This window comes from Pyrus communis, chromosome 13 (assembly GCF_041283825.1).
Source record: "Pyrus communis isolate YQ-2024b chromosome 13, ASM4128382v1, whole genome shotgun sequence".
NCBI lineage: Eukaryota > Viridiplantae > Streptophyta > Magnoliopsida > Rosales > Rosaceae > Pyrus > Pyrus communis.
The window spans coordinates 31,028,953-31,048,924 of record NC_142577.1 but is presented as its reverse complement, the minus strand read 5'-3'; the positions used below and the strand labels follow the sequence as shown (position 1 = coordinate 31,048,924).

Here is a 19,972-nt window from a genome sequence, read left to right as displayed (position 1 = left end):
TATACATGTAAATTGTAATGTAACCTTGAGGACGTAGTATCCAAATGCATCAATATACTAGTAAAATATGGTATAAATTGTCATTTTGTATTTGATTTTTTGTTTGCTTGCTTGCGTAGAGTTGAACCAAAGGGACTCTTAATTTGGACTATTAAAAGCGTACGTTTAAACATGTATATGTAGATAATGTATATTTTAAAGGGAATTGACGTAGATACACCTTCACATCAAAGATGTACTTTATTTTACACATGCACGAAATATAAAAGCTAGTCATAAATACAAGGATCAAATTTGACACCCATATTCTCCTTGATTTGATCTGTGAAATATATTTGTATATCACAACAGAAAGATTTGCGTTTGGCTCAGTCAATTGCTTTGACTTGTAATCTCATTTTCTAAACGCTAACGTTATATGTATATATTTTTTTTGTTGAATACATTAATATTTGTATGTACTTGACCAATGTAGTTAACAGCTATTACGTACGTAGCAATATGGCAATATCCAAATAGCCAAAAGCTCAAAAGCCATATTAAGATTATCTTTAATTTCAAAAGGGAAAAAAACAAGAATCATCTCAATTTCTCGGGTTTGAAAACTATATTTCTCTATTTATATTAATGTTAGAAGTGTACATTAGGAGTTTCATTTAATGATTATTGAGTATGTCATCAATCACTCCTTTATGCATGTTCCATTATAATTCTTATATCTGAATTGCTCCATTATATATACACATCACCAATTGAATGATGACAAAGTAATAAGTTGACATTTGTGCATGGCATTGGCATACTAACATGTATCTCATTCTCACTATTAAACTAGCATTGGCTAGCTGAAGTTTTTAATAATTGGACAATATAAAAGACTCCTAATTCCAATAGTAAAAGGCTGTCCATGCAATGTACAAATCCAAGAATAAAAAGAACACGATACAAAACGATAGTATTTTTATGTAGGAAATAGCAGATCAGAGCTTATATCAAAATGCGACAGATGGCAGCCTATGGTTAGCCAAAAAGTGTCTGATGAGCTGGAGAGAACGCCTGGGAGCAAAATGTGAAGAAATTTTTAGTTGTGATGGAAATACAAGTGGTACATCATGTGTTTTAATATGAGTGGTGAAATTTTTTATTTTTTATGTTATTAACTTTTTAGCACACATATCCGACCATTTGTATAATAACATATGGTGCATCATCCTGTATAAAAATATCTCCAAAATGTGGGAACTTGATGGCTTGCGCCTCTCACTGTTAAGAAAGTCAACCCCTCATACTCTATGCTCCACCCTCCAGTCCAGCCTAATTAACAAACCATGCATTCATACATTCATTACCTCCTTATTACTAAATCATTGTTATTAACCCAATATAATCTCCAATGATCATAAGTTTGATACTATTTTACTTTACCGCCGCCAGTAATATTTAACCTTTTTTATTCTTTTTTTTTCTTTTTTTTTCTTTTCATTTTTCTGTTTTATCAAACGCTTGTGATTAACTGTAGGTATAATTTACCAAATAAAGAAAATAAATATGAAGTAGGTAGACCTACGAATATTCCAAGGAAAGCAAGTGAAAATTATAAAGCTTAAGATTCCTTCCTTTGAATGGTTTGATCTTTTTTTATCCAATCCTTTTATAGACAATTAGACATTCAATTTAGACACTAATTTCAGCTAAACCCCACAATTTATTTATCTATTTATCTTACACGTTTTTTTTCTTTCCTTTTCTTCCTTTTATTGACATTTTTGGCATTTTAAGATACAACCAATTATCTCTCTACGGTGTAGATGATGCTTTACCACATTAGTGGAAAGTAATTATATTTATGCGCTCTTGTGCGGTTTCAATGCCCACTGATCCCCTTCCTCTTAACAATTAACAATTTAAGCCACTAATGTTATGGTTTGTCAAAAAAAAAAAAAAAATTGTTACCTCTCTATGGTTGTACCGTGGGGTCCAGTCCTGAGTGATGTTTAGGCCAAGCTTGTTCAATGTATACCTTTTTGAGGTCACCGGAACCCTACCATCTGCATCTCCACTATTCACAAGAAAATAAAGCAAAAATACACTTAAAATTCCAAATTACACAATGAATTTGCACGAAAACTTAAATTAGTTGTCTTCATCTTTTATATCTTGGGATTATGTTGCATACATTCTACATATTTAATTGTCTTTATCTTATTCGTTTATTTAATTAGTTTTTTTAAGTAGCTAGCGAGAGAGTGAATTGCAATTACATAGTAAGTAAATATACCTGTAGATCCATACACAAAGATCTCCATCAACAAGTTTTTGGATAATTGGAAGAATTGAAAAAGCCCAGTCCGTCCATGCATTGCTTACATTAGCACTAGTACGTGATAGAAAAGTTAGCAGTCGGTATGTTGATAGCAAACTAATTATGTATAGAGCAATATAATCAACAAACTTAATTCTAAATGAGTAGTGATCATTCCAAATTTTCTTTGATATACGTATATTAAAGTATAATCTTAATGAAATTATTTGCAACTCCTCCATGAATACGGTACTTTGGTTACGTTTGCATGCAATGTTTCTTGAACATCTGGACGATTGAAGTATGTTGTTGCATAGGTCATTGTACACGGATCGTAACCTCCTCCACTACCTGCAGGTATTCTCCGCAATGTATCCTGCTCCATTGCAAATTAAAGAAAAATTAATCTTAATTAATTTTCCTTTATTCTTGTCTTGCATTTTGCACGGTGAAACTAGAATATGAATTGTGAAACAAGAAAATAAAGGAACATTAACTAACATACAAATCGAGAATCGAATTTGAGTGGCAGTTTCTGCTTATTATTCATTACAGACGACGACGACGACGACTTGGTGAAGGGTCTATCGAGGTGACAAGTCCGAAAGTATATGCTATTTATGTCGATGAGACTGTAAATATCGTAGTACTTGAGTTAGTAGTTCCAGCATTCTGTGGTTAAGTTTTGTTTGCTAAAATCACAATTTGCCTTAATTGATTTTTACAAAACATCAGATATCAGGGCATGTCCCCATGAATAGTCAATCATCCCAGTTGTGTCTGTTTCATCGTCCAACAAGGCATTCCCAATCTGCATTTTTCATAATTCACTAACTTAAGGATTTAAGTGATATTTTTCATTGTGATGACGTGCCTGTATATATACGTACGTATTGAGATAATTAATTACCATCAAACCCTTGAGGTTTATATAGTCATCCTTTGTTGATTTCTTGTTCTCATCGAATATAACCTCTGCCAGTTGTGGGACGTAGTGCCCTATATATTATTTATCGAATACTTAAGAACATATTACTAATTAATTTATGCAAAAAAAAAAAAAAAAAAAAAAAAATCTCAAGGATGGAGAAAGTATTTGTAGTGCTTCAGGATTAATATTAGTATGTATAAAACTGATACAGGGAATAGTTGAGAATTCATATTTATATGCAATACATAGATATAGTAGTGTACTGTGTACCTGCATAGCTTTCTCCTGCAATGTAGAACCCATTGGATTTGTATTGTGGAAACCTCTTGAACCACTTTAGAAGGAATGTGTGTGAATCCCGAGCTGCATGCATGGCGGCATTAGGGAGGAAACAAAACATACTTTCGCACGCACGCATGAAAGGTAATTAAGCAGAATTAAAACGTAGCAATAGTCAACATTAATGATTTTAATACATAGCAGTAATCTTTTTTTTTGTTTTTTTTTTGTTTGGGTGGGGGGGGGGGGTGTTTATAAATTAAAGACAGAGAGAAGGCTTTTCCGTATAAAATGGTCTTATTATTATTATTATATATAATTTTTTTTTTTAACAATCGATATTATTTATATTAAGGAAGAAGTGAACTTAATCTCATAATGAATTAGCAATAATGTGGTTAAAATAAAATGGTCTAATTATTATATCTGACAAAATGACAAACAAACCTGTGATATTGTCTCCATGGACCTCCAAACTACTATTCCAGTAGGAAAACCACACCAGTCGGTGCGTCCAAAAATAATAAATTTGCAGCTGATGATCAAGTACGTACATTCATGTTTAACGAAAAACCAGAACAGAACCAGATCAGACAAGACAACAATTAGTAATTCTGTATTAATTTTCAATCTTCCGGTTAGCCAGAGGATTACTTAAAACTAGGGGCATAGCATGCCTTCATCAAATTGTAGCCATATTAGTTTAGAAATTGAGAAAGCTGGAGATTCAAGATGACGGGCTTTTATTCCTATGGCGCGTTTACTAATCCATAATCAAAAGGAAGGGAATTGAATTGACGTGGAATCAGAATCAGATTCTTATTAAAACTGTTTACTAAAATTTTATGGAATCGGAATATGAATGATTTAAATTGTTTACTAATTCACATGAATCGTAATGAAAATTAATGTGATTACTAAAGTATCCTTGTGTCAGGTAATATATATATAATTTTTTTTGGATTGAAACACCCTAAAACAGGGCCAGCCAGAACAAAAGGGCCATCAGTTTCTCTCTGGGCTGATACCAGCCCTCGTTCTGCAGCCGCCACCACCACACACAAACTCTTTCTATCGATACCAACCCTCTGTTTCATCTGCATCTCACCAGCTCTTCCACCGAAGCACCTCCTCCGCCAATACCAACTCACATAGTACTTCCTAATTCACCCCACAGTCCTAACGCCCAATCCCTATTCCACCAAATTTGACCTTTGTCTTCACCAAATCATACACAAAATACAAGATAGAATTGTTACCAGATCTTATTGTCATATATAAGGTGGGTTGTGTTGGGAAAGTGCTACAATGGGTTGCCGGTGTGTGGATGAAGATAGGTCAGTGGTGGATGGTTATGGACAAACAGAAAGCAAAAACCCACTGTGGTGGCGAACGGACGAGATTGAATGGTCGACTCGGCGGATGAGTCGAATCAATTTTGGTGTTCTTGCTGGTATGTGTAAGTTCGGTGTCGTGGTGGTGATCAAGGTGTAAGGAGTCAGCGGAGGAGAAACAAAGGAGAGGGTGCACTACTGGTGAAAGGTACAAGGGTATTTTGGGTAAAAACGTTTGATTCCAAAAGAAGGCTTCCTCCGGGAATTCAATCTCCATGTAGGTAATTGAATTTCGGGAGATTAAGGAATTCTATTCCGGATTTTAAGTGGGTCCTATTTACTTTTTCATTCTCTATATGTTAGTAAACTCCGGAATGCTTCGGGAGGAATATGATTCCGTTTCTTTCTATTCCATTTCCGTTTGGTAAACATGCCACTAGTGTAGTTATTGAATTTTACTGTCGGGCCCTCTTTCACTAAAAATGGGCCAAGCTATTGGGCCTCCCCGGAACCCAAGGAAGAACATCCTGGACCTGCAGAGAAGAGTAGCTCAACTTCTCATCCTCACACCTCCGTTGAGCCATAAAAGGAGTGGTTTGTGGGCGGGCTTTTGTGTAGCCTCAAAAAACCAATAGAAAAGAGCTCTGCCATGACTCTCGTCAACTGTCACGTATCCTGACTCCTGAGTAGTGCTTGAACTCCACTGGAGGCTGGCCCGGCAGCGCTTCAACTCGGTCAGCCTCCTGAGCTGCCTTGGTTTCTGGGACCAGTTCCCACGAGGAGGAAGAAGAGACATGACCCCAACTCCAACAAACACCGAAGTTAGGTGAGAGGCACAAAATAAAGGTTAAAAGCCCCATTAATCCTAATTGTAGCTTAGCAATTAAGATTAATGCATGGATATATGATTATGGACCAATCAAGTGGTATAATTAATCTGACATGCATGTGTTCTATTTAAACTCCAAACTTTCTACAATTAAAAAAGAAAATACTATTGTGAGAAATGTAGAGCGAGATTTCTAGAGTTTTTTTTATTGTAACTTTACTCCGCTAAACTATACTAAGGATAAGGGAAAAAGTTTGAACTCTAAAACGGAATGGATGGATGACAATTAGGAAATATGTTTTTTTTTTTTTTTTTTTCAAATTGTGAATTGAGAAATATGTTTGGCTAACCCCACTTAGGAAGATAATGATTTTTGTCATCGTGGTGAATTGGCAAGATCTAATCACATACATACAAATTAATACAGAGCAGGTTCTCAAATGGTTGGAAAGTCATGGATCAAACTGTTGTAAGTGTGTGCATTGTTATACACTGACTTCCAAAATATGAAACAAGAGGACCAAAAGGGATATTTTTGGCCCAACTAAAGAATGATGGTTGTAAAAGGGTTGAAGATCGTCGTCAACCCTCATCGTTGGACGATCGTCAACCCTCATCGTTGGACGATGTTTTGTGTGTGTGGGTACACATGGAATAGATCCTAACGTCATCGTCTTTACTCTTTAGACCTGTTGTTGAATCCAAACAAGCAAACTGTACAAGTTCTAAAAGCTCAAGCTCCACATCGTTTTGCTTGGTTTTCACTCAAAGAAAGATCATCACAACTAAATCAAACGAAAACAAATGGGAGAGACCGTTCGCAACATAAACACTTTGGATGACGGAGCCAAAGCCTTAACTTTGAGCATCATGATTTCAGTAAATAAGAGAAGTAATATTCATCAGGTAATGCAAGTCTAGATAACCTTCAGCTTTTCAGATCTTTAATATCAATAGACAGAAAAAGTCCCTACCCAGCAAGAACCAAAAGTACGCTCATCATCAGAAAGAACCGGTTGAAAGTAATACATAAAACACAAGATGGCAACTTTAACAAAACTTAGCTCCACCTCCTTCGATCTTCCTCCTCATCAACAGGAGTATACCACTCTGGCCGACGCTTAGAGTTGCTCAACCTGTAGTTCAGAAGCACTTCTTCATCACTAAGTGCCCTTGTAGCCACCAGGGCAAGACTCTTCAAAACAGGAAAATCTGAGCCGCTATTTTTTGAACCTCCAAGCTTGAACCAAAAGCTTCCAAATCTCTTCATCTTCACTTCCTCTGCATCTCCAAATATTACATTTGGAATATAGACCCTCATTTCTTTTTCGGTCAACGGGAAGTCATAAGGGCAAACCATAACATTTGGAGACATATCCTTTGCAGGATGGTTGGCAAAATGAGCCAAAGCTAATGGATTCCTCCGCTCTATTATGTCGCCACTGTTTCCCAATTTCCTCTGATCCAAAGGCTTACTGAGAAGTCTCCAGATCCGATCTCGACCTTTCTCATCTCCATGCATATTAGGCCTGATTTCTGGAACAGTTAAACCATCCCAAAATTCACGGGTTTCGCCCCCATAACCCCAAGGTTGTGCATTGATCACAGTCCCATCATACCTTGTGATCAAATATGAGTTTTGAGCATTAACTCTTGGGTATCCAGGTATGTAGCGGTAATACGCAGGGGAATATACTACACCAGGGTACACGGCCACCACAGCACCAACATCACATTCACCATTTAGAAATAAACCTTGGCCTGCTTCCTTGTGGGGTATTTGAGAAGGTTTGATATCAAGCGTGTAGCCAAAGAGATCTTTTAACTTTTGAGAAACATCAGTGCGCTGTAATGGCCTTGTTTCCGGCACATCTGTACTGAAAATCATAACTAATCAGTATAGTAATCAAACGTTCTGAAAAATTGTTGAGAAGAGAGGAATAAGAAGCCGAAAACAAAAGTAAAAAGCTCACCACGATGTTTAACTGGTGGACCATTCCTACCAATGGCAAAACTAAGACCACTTCGTCGAGTAGAAGCATTTGATTGTTTAGGCGATTCAGTTCCCACATTTAACTTCTTAACATCAGGGAGAAGAACTTCATCCATAGACACGCAGAAGTTTTTAATTTGGAGATGAATGTTTTCCTGGACTTGTTTCTGTTGATCGGCAATGGAGGCTTTATTAGCCATGTCAATGATCTCATCCACATCTGCCTCATCCGCATCCCTTCCCAAGCGATTGTAGCTGGATGCACAAGTATTTCATAATCAACATCCAAGATGCACAATATGCGATAGGAGTGAGAAAGGTACAAGTATTTCATAACCAACATCCAAGATGCACAATATGCGATATGAGTGAGAAAGGTACAAGTATTTCATGATCAACATCCAAGATGAACAATATGCACAATATGGATATACAAGTATTGCATAATCAACATCCAAGATGCACAATACAAGTATTTTTTTTTTCTTTTGAAACGAAAGGGCCTTAGTGGTGGAAAAATTAGTAGTTTTGTTTTCATATGGGAAGATGGTGGTGTGAGAGCAACCTGGTATATAGGAAGAGGCGATTCATATCTGCCTCAAACTGCAGTTGCCTTGGATTCCTGTTAAACATGGGTTGTTTAGCAAGAGTTCTCACACCCTGAAAACAAAAACAATTATAGCGTTAATTTTCACATGTAGCATGGCGAAGTGCGGTTGCCCATTTGGAATTGGAAGTCCATTAACACCAAATCCTGACGAAAACCTGACCTCAGGATGAACATGTCTAATGCCCATTCCTCTAGTCTAGGAAAATAGGAATTGTGTAGTGCAACTTAGGAACCTCAAATTGTAAAGTACGTTTCTTTGCAAGTCGTAATTTTTATTGTTGCTTCTTGGTTCTTATGGAGCTCCTGTCAACAAAATTCATTCTTTTTTTTGGGTTTGTTAATTTTCTCAAACTGGAATGTGGTAATTTCATCCAACTGAAGAACACTGAGAATGATTAAAAGCCAAATTTGTGGTCAATAAATAAATTCTAGTGCAAATAAATATACATAAACGATGAAGAATTAGAAAAAGTGACAAGACAGCAGATTTAATACGAAAATCACTGAAATAGAGATGCGAAATGTTTGGTTTAGGGAAATTGGGAAATAGAGAGAGAGAAGGATTTACGTTTACCTCCTGAAATTTGTGGAAAAGGAACGCCATTTGGATTCAAATGATTTGGATGAATCCTCTCACTCTCACTCTCAGTACAAGTCAGTCGTCAGTAGACAGACTTAGCCGAGCAGACGACGAAGGAAGGAAGGAAGGAGGACGCTCTGAAGCCGCTCGCAACTGTAAAAGTTCAATTTCTGCATCTAATTCGTTTTGGGTTCCAAGAAAACCAACCAAACCAATTGGACTGGGCCAGCTTTAAAGAATAAAAATAAAGTGGGCTAACATTAAACGATGAAGATTGAACTGTACAAGCACTCCCTTGTACAATCCTAGGGCCTCTCTTCCATCAAATTAACGGCCCAGATCAAACAGACTGTTATCGGTTGCTTTTAGTAGGGGGAAATGATTTTCCTTGCCTTAATTTCTGAGAGACATGGAATCTCTCCCGTGGTCGCTTCCAAGATGATGAATGGGGAGTGGCTGCGCCTACCTATGGTAGGGCTGCTTGCAATCATGTTAATTATGCGTATATAAAATAAACTCATGATATGATTGATAAACATAAAGGTTCGTTGGAAACTGATTTTAAAATAGTTGAAAACGCATTTTGTAAAAATATTTTTGAATCAATCTTTAGTAATGCAAAGTTCGATCTGTACAAGCACTTCAAGTGCTTCCTACCAGAAACACATAAAACTGGTGTTTCTTGCAATAAACACTTTCAAGTGCTTTACAACAAAAAACATTCTCTCTAAAAACGTTTTCAACCATTTTAGAAGTCTTCTAAACGAGCCCTAATTTATATGGTGAAAAACATATATAGCACGTAATATTGGAATATATATTATTAATAAATTATGAGTCATATTACACCTTGCTGGCTGTAAACTTGCAAATGCAACGATGGCTAACTAGTAGCATCGTATTCCTATGTGTAAAAGACTGAGGGGTAGGCAGCTGAGTTTTTATTATTTTATTACTAGCTAAAAGCCTAAAAACGAGAAGAAGGGAGGCCGTGGGTGGTGTTGGGATTGGGATGGAGGAAATGGGTAAACAGAGAAAGAGACTGCCGAGGTGCAAACACCGGGACTTGGTGCCCTGCGCCCCTCACCGTCGCAAACGTGAGCCCGCCCTCGTACGTCTCCGCCCACCCGGCCACTTGACCCTTATCAAACCATGCCTTCCATCCTTGAATTACTCTTAAACCCATCTTCTTTATGCTGTACCTCGTTGATGTTACCGGCACCCTCCCATCCGTGTCACCACTGCATGCATGTAATTGATTAGGGTTTTTAATTATTACTAATCACAAATTACAAGTTATTAGTGCAGTAATCTTTAATGAACTCGATTACCTATAGATCCAAATACGCAAGCCAGCTTTCAAGAGCTTCTGAATGATTGGCAGTACGGTATCAGGCGAGTCCTTCCATTCCTTTATGATGCCGCTGCATGCCACAGGAAGCAACAGAATAAGATATATACCATAGATGTTATTGTGAACATCAGTAAGTATATGTTGCAGAAAAATGCTTGCGGAAATAATTAATGCCTAATTTGAGGTGGGAACTTAAAAAAGCAAGTGAGATTCGAGAATGTAATAATAAGTGCGATCCCATACTGGAAACCAACTTGCATATGTCCCCACTCCACTCCCCACCACCCTAAATAGAGTAGTAAAGTAAAGGACGGTCCTCCTGCATGCAATTTGTGTTTAGAGTTTTGACGAATTATTTAACATTACCACAGACATACCTACCCACCGGTACCGGTACCAGCACCAGCTTTTCTTGTTTTGCTATCGTGTGACTAATTTCTACTGACTAATTATATAAAAGACAAATATGGAGGAAAAACATAACAGCTAGCTTGACTGGTTTTAGTGGGAAGGGAACTACCATGGACCATAGTAAGGAATTGAAAACGAGGTGTCGATAATTTGTAATCTTCTAGTTATCTATCTATCTAAATTATTGATTGCCGATTGCACAATATAATTTATCAAATATTTCAATTTTGCGTTTTATTGGAGAAAAAAAGAAGAAAAAACAAAAGGAAGAAGACAACGACAAATGTTACTGCAAGATATCTTTCATTAATTATGATCTGGCCCTTGTGGCAGTGTGGAAACAGAAAGAAAGCTCCAGTTCATTGATTTCTCAACGTGCATGTTCCTTCTAATAAATTCTTGAAATTGACTTTCAGCTACCTCTCTGAATATTTCTCTCCCCCTAAATTCCAGAGGGATTGAGAGAAAGAGAACTGGTTATATGAATCGAATCATAAATATATATATATATATATATATATATGTATATGTAGATCATAGTTACCTGCAAGGGGAGTAAGGATAGGAAAGTTTAGTAACATTGGCATGCAGGGCCTTCTGAACATCCTCTCTGTTGAAATATTGCTCAACATAATCCTCTATGCAGGGATCATACCCTGATGGTAGCCTCTGCCAAAGCTCCTATATATACATTTTGCAAAATTAATTAACCACACCAAAATTACATAACTGCTTAATTTATTAGTGTTTACTAATTACTGGCTAGCTAATGAATTAGGTGAGATAAATCGAGAGTGTGATGACTTACATGTTGATTGAGCAGACGAGGTGCAACATTTTTCATGAAATTGTTAATCCTTGTTGGTTTGGGAGAAGCAGTAGTAGATGGAGATGGATCAGTGAGGCAGGTGGGTGCATAAATGCCGTAGATGTCAATTTCAGAATAATCTTGTAAGAAGGTCCGAACGTGTTCGTTGCACTCTGCTGTTTGGTTGTCATCATGTACGACATCACATTTATTTACTAAATTGTTGTAGAGCGTGTCCGAGATTATGGCATGGCTCCATGCGTAATCAAATATCCCACTGTTGTCCGTCGGTCCATTGATCACAGCATTCCCAATCTAATTCAATTATAATGCGAATGATCGATTAATTAGCTAGATAATTAAAGAAATGAGTTAATTGTATGTAGAGTTAGGGTTCATGTAGGCTGGCTCACCATGAAACCTTTCAGATTTATGAAAGAGGAGGAGTACTCTGATGGGGATGATGATCTGGTGGTTCGTTTGTTTCGGTGGTATATGAGGTTGGCAAGCTGGGGGACGTAATGGCCAGCATAGCTCTCCCCAGCAATGTAGAAATCATGGGTTTTTAAGGTTGGGAACTTCTTAAACCATTCCACCAGGAAAGCATGCGAATCAGCGGCTGTGATTCGATCGCCCATTGTACGCAAATCCTTGGAGTTGTTTGTGTAGGAAAACCCTACTCCAACAGGTGACTCCAGGAACAGCACATTGGCAACTGAACATCATGATCATACATATATCATCATCTAAGTATTCAAGAAATCAAGCTTATTATGCAATGTTAATTATTAATTAATTAATATAAACCTTTGTTCCAGGAGTAATTGTTAAGAATTAGGGTTCCATTGTTTCGAACAAGAAAGGGGCCAAGTTCTTGTGCAGCTCCATAAGCTACGGATGAGCACCCAGGTCCTGAAATAATTGGAAGATGGTGTCATTGGACCAATACATCATTCCTGGACCATTACTAATAAAGCAAAAATGGAAAGAAATGCCTAAAAGCGCAAAAAATACAAAGAAACCAAAGAAAAGAGGGGATATTAATCTTAATTAATTGCATGCCCAAATTAGTAAACCAAATCAAATTGGCCGGCGGTGACTCGTGAGTAGGGATTGATGACTAATGGGGCATTGGCTGTTGCATTTGCATGTGCATAGCCTTCCAGAACCAGGCTTGCTACCAATTATAACAAAGAAACAAACAAATTGAAGTGGTGGGGATGAAAACTGGAAAAGAAAAAAGGAAAAAAAGGGTATATTGCTACTGCATTGCATGATGTAGAAGAGAACGCGAGAATAGTGGATCCTACCAACTCATTAGTCAAAGGCCTAGCACGACACAAGTTTTTTTTTTTTTTTTTCACATGACATCTTAATACTATAATGTAAATACTTTGCAAAAGAATTCACATACAATATTACACTATAAAGTAGAAATATTACCGTGATAATATATCCGTTATATTATCTTCTCCATTATTAGAAATTTAGAAGTAGTTGTAGAATTCTCTCGGTCTTGTAAAAATAATTTCGGCCAAAAGAAAATATAGCATTAAATACTAATAGAAGCAGAGGCCTGCAACTGAATCAGTGACGGCCAGAGGCAGGCCAGGCCGTATTCAATGTATGTGAAAATATCCCATTTGCATGCCATGCCATTGCCAACAATATATACATTAACGTCACTATTCTTTTTATTTATGATTAAATCATGATTCAACCATGTGATTTTACTTAAAATCATACCAACCAAGTGAAAAATGAGGCCAAAGACAGCTTCATTCCTGTATGATTATCACATATTGGGGCCTGGGGGAATGCACTTCTTGGTTTGGGTATGGGTATGGGTAGGACGGGCGTCAAATGTAACGGCGGCGGCAAATATTCGTTACTGTAAAAGTTTTTGACTTTATTGGTATTTGGATGTGATGGGATGATCCCTGCTCTGTTATGTTCTGTGCTCTTCTACGATCCAGAGGCTCCAGACCAGAGAGGACCAGAGAATCAAGTCCGTTACTGGACAGGACAGATGGTACTTTGTCCGTCTGGTGTGCTCAGACTGAGAGTGGAGAGACATTACCGCAAACCAGCTCTCGCCGTCAAGAATAACGGAAAAAGCCACCATTCTAAAATCTGATGCTCTGTGTTTTCTGATTTCTTATGCCAATTTTGTCTTCTTGTTGACAAATTGTGCCTCTCAACGGACACCAACACACAATTCAAAAAGAAGATCAAGAAAAACAAATGGCAAAATATGGAAAGGATAAAGTGTAAACCCATCCAACCCAATGAAATACACATGAAAAATATAATTACATAATAAAGAAGAAAGAAACACTTCTAATTTGAAACATCCAAATCTTATCGCTTCTTTTTTTTGAAAATTTTATAATACATCTATGTATGAAATGCACAGTTTAGTAGATGATTAAACATTAACTTTCGATAATATCAAATTTAATCGTACCGTTGTATCTCATATACTCATATACTTATTAATTATAAAAACGCCTCCACAAAAGCAGAAATGTATGACGACCCTAGCTAAAATCCAAAACGAAAAGCAAATTTTGATTGGAAGAGAGGGAACTGACCTCCATTAAGCCAAAGAACAAGGGGTTTCCGAGATGCATTCTCTTGAGCTTGAAAAAACCAGTAGAACAAGGCCTTGCCGGATTTGGGAAGTTGGACGTAGCCGGCGTAGTGCGGGAATGACACCGGCGGCTGTCCGGGCAAGTTGGTGACCCTGTCACCTTCTCCCAGTCGTCTCTGCGTTTCTATTTCTTCATGTTTCACGGCATGGGTCACTGAAAAGAGTAGTACTAGACACCATATCATAGCCATGTTCAACAAATTAGGATTAAGGGCCATTGGAGAATCTCAGACAGAGACTGCTAGCAATTACTACTGCTGTCTACTGATCGTATATATAATAATATTGGTCTGTGTGCAATTTGGGAGCTTTTTGTGTGAGTGAGACTCCGACTCGAGGGAGGGTGGGGGAGAGAGAGAGAGAGTTGAATCTTCAACGGGATAAAAAGTAGAATGCAATTTGTGTCCGTTGGATAAGACAGACGCTTTTTTATATATTTCAAAAGGAAGGGCCACGGCCCAATCGCGTGGGTGGATTGTCCCAACATAGTAATACAACTTTCGACAGGATAATACAATTGATTTCTCACTACTTCTTATCCTTTTCTTAAATTCCCTTTTTCCTTTTTTTTTTCTTTTTTTCTTTTCTGAAATAGCGTTTTTCTCCTTTTCATAATTTTTTTATATTTTTAAATATGACTAATTATAATAATTGGGTTTGTAATCAAAGAAAAAAAAAACATAAATTTTTTCACTTGCAAGTATACAAAAACAACACTATAATGCGAATTTGCTAATTTAGTAAAAAGGAATCCAACATAATCTTTCAACTTCTAACGATAACCATCAACAAATATTAACATTAATCCTAATATAGTACACGTCTAATTAACATCCACTAGCTAAAAGACAGAAGAATCTATCGCCCATCATCATGTGGCATTATGATATGGTTTTTCATGCTATCAAACCCTGCATAACTAGTATTACTAGTACTGCAATTTCCACCAGGTTCATCCCCGTCTCCGTTGTAACGCTCAGAATTAGGGTTGAGCAAGTACTCAGTCTCTTCGAATCCAAACCCATCTCTTCCCCACGGATGCTTCCCCAAACTGATCAGTCCGTCTAGCTCCGCCGTGACTTCCTTCATAGTAGGCCTGTCGTCTCCTTTTACCTTCAAGCACCTCTTTGTAAGACTAGCTACTTCCCGTATTTGCTTGATAATTATTTCCTCATCGACATTCACATGATCATCAAGAATTTCGATTAAGCGATCCTCTTTCATCGAAGAAACAAAGTACATTGCTAGGTTTCTCTCGCTCTCTGGCCTATCAAAAGAAAGTGCCTTTTTCCCCGTCAGCAGCTCCGCGAGAACAACTCCGAAACTATAGACGTCACTTTTTTCTGTCAGCTGACTGCTGTGGAAGTATTCGGGGTCTAAGTATCCGAGTGTTCCTTGTACTAGAGTGGTTAGCTGAGTTTGATCGATAGGAATAAGCCTTGAAGCTCCAAAGTCAGCAACTTTTGCTATATAATTATCATCCAATAGAATATTGGTAGTCTTCACATCTCTATGTATGATAGGCATAGAAGTTGCAGAGTGCAAGTATGCAAGTGCCCCAGCTGTTTCTGCTGCAATTTTAAGGCGCATTTCCCAAGGAAGCAACGAATAGTTTTGGCTATTATCATGAAGATGATCGGAAAGAGTACCATTTGTGATGAACTCGTAAACTAGTAAGGGTACTTCCGTCTCCAAACAACACCCCAATAGCTTGACCACATTACGATGATTAACTTGTGAAAGCACGATTACCTCGTTTATGAATTGTTCGATTTGGCTTTGGTCACAAATTTTGGATTTCTTAATGGCAACAACTTTGTTATCTGATAGCAATCCCCTGTACACTGTTCCGTAGCCTCCTTGGCCAAGAACCCTACTTTCATCGTAATTATTAGTCGCATTTAGCAGTTCCTCCGCAGTGAAAATTTTGGCTGTCTCAACAGATCCTCTGTGACAAGAGAGTTGCTGCTGCAGCAATATGCCACCATTTTGTTGAAAAAATTTCTCTCGAAGTTGAATGTATTTTCTTCTTTTGGTTCCCCAATAAATCCAAAAACCTCCAACGAGCAATGCCAACATGCCTATACAGATGCCTGCATTAATTGGCACATACGCTGACACATCAATTGCTAATCAAATTTTGTACATAAATTTGATGACACTAGCACGCAATTTAAGTGTACACTAGAGTCCATTATTTTACTTTGAGAGAGAAATTTCCTTTGTACATTTGTAAGCTACCAGTAAAGTTTTACAAATTAATTGAAACATGAACTGACCATAAATTGGGTATGAAAATGCATGTTCAGTTCCCCTTGCTGACCATAATTGAGGTTTAGAAACAATGAAATTCTCAAATTTCGTTCTAAGAAGAAACTATAGAAATATGCAGTTATTCTTGACTTGTTAGCTCAAAGAAACCAATAGCATCAAAAACGATTAAAATGCTTTAACCAAAAAAAATAAAAAATCAATAAAAAAAAAAGGCTACTAAATGTATGAAAACTAAGATAACAAGGCAAACCATTGAATAAATCGACGGCTACTGCATATATAATAAGAAGCCAGTCCACAAGAGAACAAAATTGAACTAGTCGTGAAGATAATGATGTTTGCATTTGTAATTCCAACGTTGTTTACTTGGCCCATATTCTATTCTTCTAGGTCTTTCTTTAATTTCAGGATTTAGTCAATTAGATTTATATGATTTTCATTTGCTTTGATATTAACACTAGCTGGGGAAGTTGATTTCTCAAAGTCTTCATGATTAATGCCACACCTAGGCAACCCTCAAATTAATTCTATGTCTATGTGTATTTAAGTCGGATTTTTGACATTTTTATATTTAAAAGCAGACCCTATCAAAGAAAAGACCAAATCTTCTGAACTCAGTTGTTAATTAATGATAAAGGTCACAGAAAAATCACACATAAAATGAATGCATAATATTTAAACTCGTCAGAGAAAATTTGAATAGATGATCAATCCACTCTAATGACTAATGAGTATGAAATATAATTGAGAATATTAATCAATTCATAAATAATGTTATTGTGCTCACCTAAGGCAATAGCAAGTTTGAGAGATTGAGTGCTACGTTTATCAATTGGGCTGCAACCTTCTCCGTTTCTCATTCCGTCCCCGTCGTGTCCCTTGGGACACAAGCAATTCACGCTTCCAAGGATATTGTCGCATGTTGCTGTACTGCTGCACGGGTTTGAAACCTCGCACTCGTTTATATCTGAAATTAACAATTAATCCATCAGAAAAATTAATTAATTAAGAGTACAATTAACCAACCGTATGATTATTAATTAAGCTTAAAGAACGAAGAGGATAAGTTTCCTAGATGTAACAAAAACTACGGTTTATTAATATTTCTAGATGAGTTTAATTAGTACCTTGACATCCATCAAGAAGGTATGGATTTCCTTGATAACCCTTATTGCATTTGCAGATGTAGCCACCCCCGTTGTTTGATTCGTAACACTCACTGTTGTTTGCCAGACATGCATAAGTAGCACTGGTTTTAGCTTGTTGGCATGTTTGGTTCCCCACAGCCCAATCAACCACCACCGGGACACTCTCCCTATTCTGAAAGTTTCCAAGATCCAAGGAGGAAAAGTTGAAGGCGTCTTCTTCCACAACAAAAGCATAGCCGCACGGATTGAAGCCTCTGACGTCCGAATGGTTTCTCAAGCTCGCAGTTGCCGTGGCATAATCTATCACATCTTCCGGTATAGGTATTTGGCAACAACCAATGCCGGAGCATGTCCCGTTCTCGACATCCTCAAACTTTGTACAAAGGGATACGCATCCGGTCGTGTAGCTTCGCCCTTTCGAGCTTGCGATAACCCCGACAGTGTCACAGCCGACAGCAGTGAACCTATTGCGGCTACTTGAAATAGGGAACTTGGAGAACGTGAGCATGGAAGAGACTCTTTCGCTGCTGTTGCTGAGATGGCCTGAGTTGTCGTATTCGTAGCAATCGTAGGATATGGAGCTGGAGACTCGTATTTCGTGATCAACGAGCGATATGCCGAGGATGGTTACGTTGCTTTTTGGGAAAAATAATGCTTTCTGACCGTTTGACGTGTCGTTGCAGGAAATGAGAAACGACTCGTCGAGGTAACAGCCTGGAGTTGTGCCGAATGGATATGGGATGCTCTGAGAGCCGCAGGTGCCGGGGCAGCCTGACTTTGGTTGCCCGAATGCTGTCTTTGGTGTCAAGGAGAAGATGATGATGACCAGAAATAGCAGAAGTTGTTTGTGGTTCGACATGGCTGATCGGTCATCAAGTAGGCTAGGTGCAAGTCTTTGATTAGCTCATTTGTTAGAAAGCACAATATATACAGAATGCTTTAAATAATCCGCGCTGTCATCATCAGTGAGAAAGTAGGCGGATGCTTCCATGGAAATTAAGACTTGGCCGTCGAGTTGGAAATAACCAAGTATAGTGTTAGAAAATTATACAAAATAGGGTTTGACCATATTCCTGAAGCCGCCTGCAAGTGGTCAACACCAAAACCTGCTGTGGTCAACACCAAAATGCCTATGCAAACACCTGCGCTCACATGGTAAATAAAAGAAGGGAAAAAAATGAGTTTCACCTCTAATTATTAGAGAAATAATTAACATAAATATATATGCTATGGTGCATGGACACAAAAACGGTCACGGGGTTACAACACGAAGCGACACGGGAATATGTCAAATTAACATGAAGAATTGATGTATGACGACATAGAGATACAATAGTACACGGAGATACGAGGGGATACCACCTTATCCATGCATCGTAGTATGTGTCCTAACATATATACTTTCCCAGTGCAACGTTAGTACGTCTCTTAGAGATTGATTGCCAGACTTTTCCTCTAAGCTGCAACCACTCCGTTTCTCATCCCATCTCCTTTGTTTTGTTTTGGACAACTGCAATTAAAGCCTCCAGGCAAGTTGACCCGTCTTTTGGGCTAATGCAAAGGTTTGATACCTCGCAATCGTTAATATCTGTAATTACAACAAGGCAAACTACGTCCGTTGCAGTTAAAGAAGATTAATAACGGGTTAATGGATCTAGCTAGCTAGCTTGCTGATTATGATCAATTATAGCAATATATTGTTTGTAAGACAATTGTTATTAGCGCTCAAAAATACTCATTTTTTATTACTTTTTTAGAATGAAAATAGTATCATCGTCACATATATATTGCAAAGCAAAAATACTACTCTTATCACATTTTCACCACTTTTCTGATAGAGATGAGACCTAAATATATTAACGGATTTTACTTTTATTAAAAAGGTGATACAAATTTATTATGTAAAAATATAGTAGGAGTAGCGTTACTTGCAAAGTTGTATCATACCTTGGCAACCATCAAGAAGGGTAAGGGTTTCCTTGATAACCTTTCCAGCATTTTCGTTGATATCCAGGACCGTTGGTTGACTTCTGACATTCACTGTGGCCAGCCAGACATGCGTAATATAACTGAATATGAATTAAAAAAAAAAAAATTGATGAACGTTCAGAAATAAAATTTAGTCCCTGTACAAAGAATCACTCTATGTATTTGCCTTTTTAGCCCAACATTAACGTGTCCACCAGTTACGAAACCCTAAGGCTTAAAGCCCAGTTCTGTACGTGTCTGTTACCATTCACCATTAATTCATTAGGTTTTCATGTCCAGTTTTTCTTATAACTAGAAAAATTAGTTTCATTTGAATATGTTTATTTTTGTTTTGACAAATATTAAGATAATTACATTAAATTAACTTAAACTATGAAAAATGAGATTCAAACTTGGTTGCAGAGCTTGAAGCATATTGATTGCTTCAGCTAACTTAGCTAAAGTCGTATGTGCATTTGAAAACATGTGTTAATTTGG

The 19,972-nt window shown here is 37.4% G+C and overlaps 3 protein-coding genes and 1 pseudogene across 5 annotated transcripts; all 4 read right to left on the bottom strand.

The window, feature by feature from the left end:
* Nucleotides 1-992: 992 nt before the first annotated feature.
* On the bottom strand, nt 993-5,706 carry LOC137736410 (serine carboxypeptidase-like 34; annotated as a pseudogene).
* Nucleotides 5,707-6,549: 843 nt separating this feature from the next.
* On the bottom strand, nt 6,550-9,032 carry LOC137736766 (uncharacterized). Of its 2 annotated transcripts, XM_068476026.2 has the most exons (4): nt 8,853-9,032; nt 8,234-8,328; nt 7,649-7,923; nt 6,550-7,547 (listed from the first exon to the last, which is right to left on the bottom strand). In XM_068476026.2, the coding sequence occupies exons 1-4, from the start codon at nt 8,880-8,882 to the stop codon at nt 6,736-6,738; spliced, it is 1,212 nt and encodes a 403-aa protein (XP_068332127.2). In that variant the 5' UTR covers nt 8,883-9,032; the 3' UTR covers nt 6,550-6,735. The 2 variants fall into 2 exon arrangements, with proteins under 2 accessions (XP_068332127.2, XP_088539301.1); XM_088683175.1 differs by lacking the exon at nt 8,234-8,328 and having other exon boundaries at nt 8,853-9,030.
* A 622-nt stretch (nt 9,033-9,654) lies between these two features.
* On the bottom strand, nt 9,655-14,491 carry LOC137736765 (serine carboxypeptidase-like 35). 2 transcript variants are annotated; one of them, XM_068476024.2, is made up of 7 exons: nt 14,026-14,491; nt 12,239-12,343; nt 11,845-12,146; nt 11,432-11,746; nt 11,168-11,304; nt 10,190-10,282; nt 9,655-10,099 (listed from the first exon to the last, which is right to left on the bottom strand). In XM_068476024.2, the coding sequence occupies exons 1-7, from the start codon at nt 14,300-14,302 to the stop codon at nt 9,826-9,828; spliced, it is 1,503 nt and encodes a 500-aa protein (XP_068332125.2). In that variant the 5' UTR covers nt 14,303-14,491; the 3' UTR covers nt 9,655-9,825. The 2 variants fall into 2 exon arrangements, with proteins under 2 accessions (XP_068332125.2, XP_088539300.1); XM_088683174.1 differs by lacking the exons at nt 9,655-10,099; nt 10,190-10,282 and adding an exon at nt 10,908-11,065.
* A 312-nt stretch (nt 14,492-14,803) lies between these two features.
* Nucleotides 14,804-18,478, bottom strand: LOC137736764 (wall-associated receptor kinase 2). Its single transcript, XM_068476023.2, has 3 exons — nt 17,486-18,478; nt 17,146-17,325; nt 14,804-16,177 (listed from the first exon to the last, which is right to left on the bottom strand). The coding sequence occupies exons 1-3, from the start codon at nt 18,363-18,365 to the stop codon at nt 14,943-14,945; spliced, it is 2,295 nt and encodes a 764-aa protein (XP_068332124.2). The 5' UTR covers nt 18,366-18,478; the 3' UTR covers nt 14,804-14,942.
* Between the last annotated feature and the right edge of the window lie 1,494 nt (nt 18,479-19,972).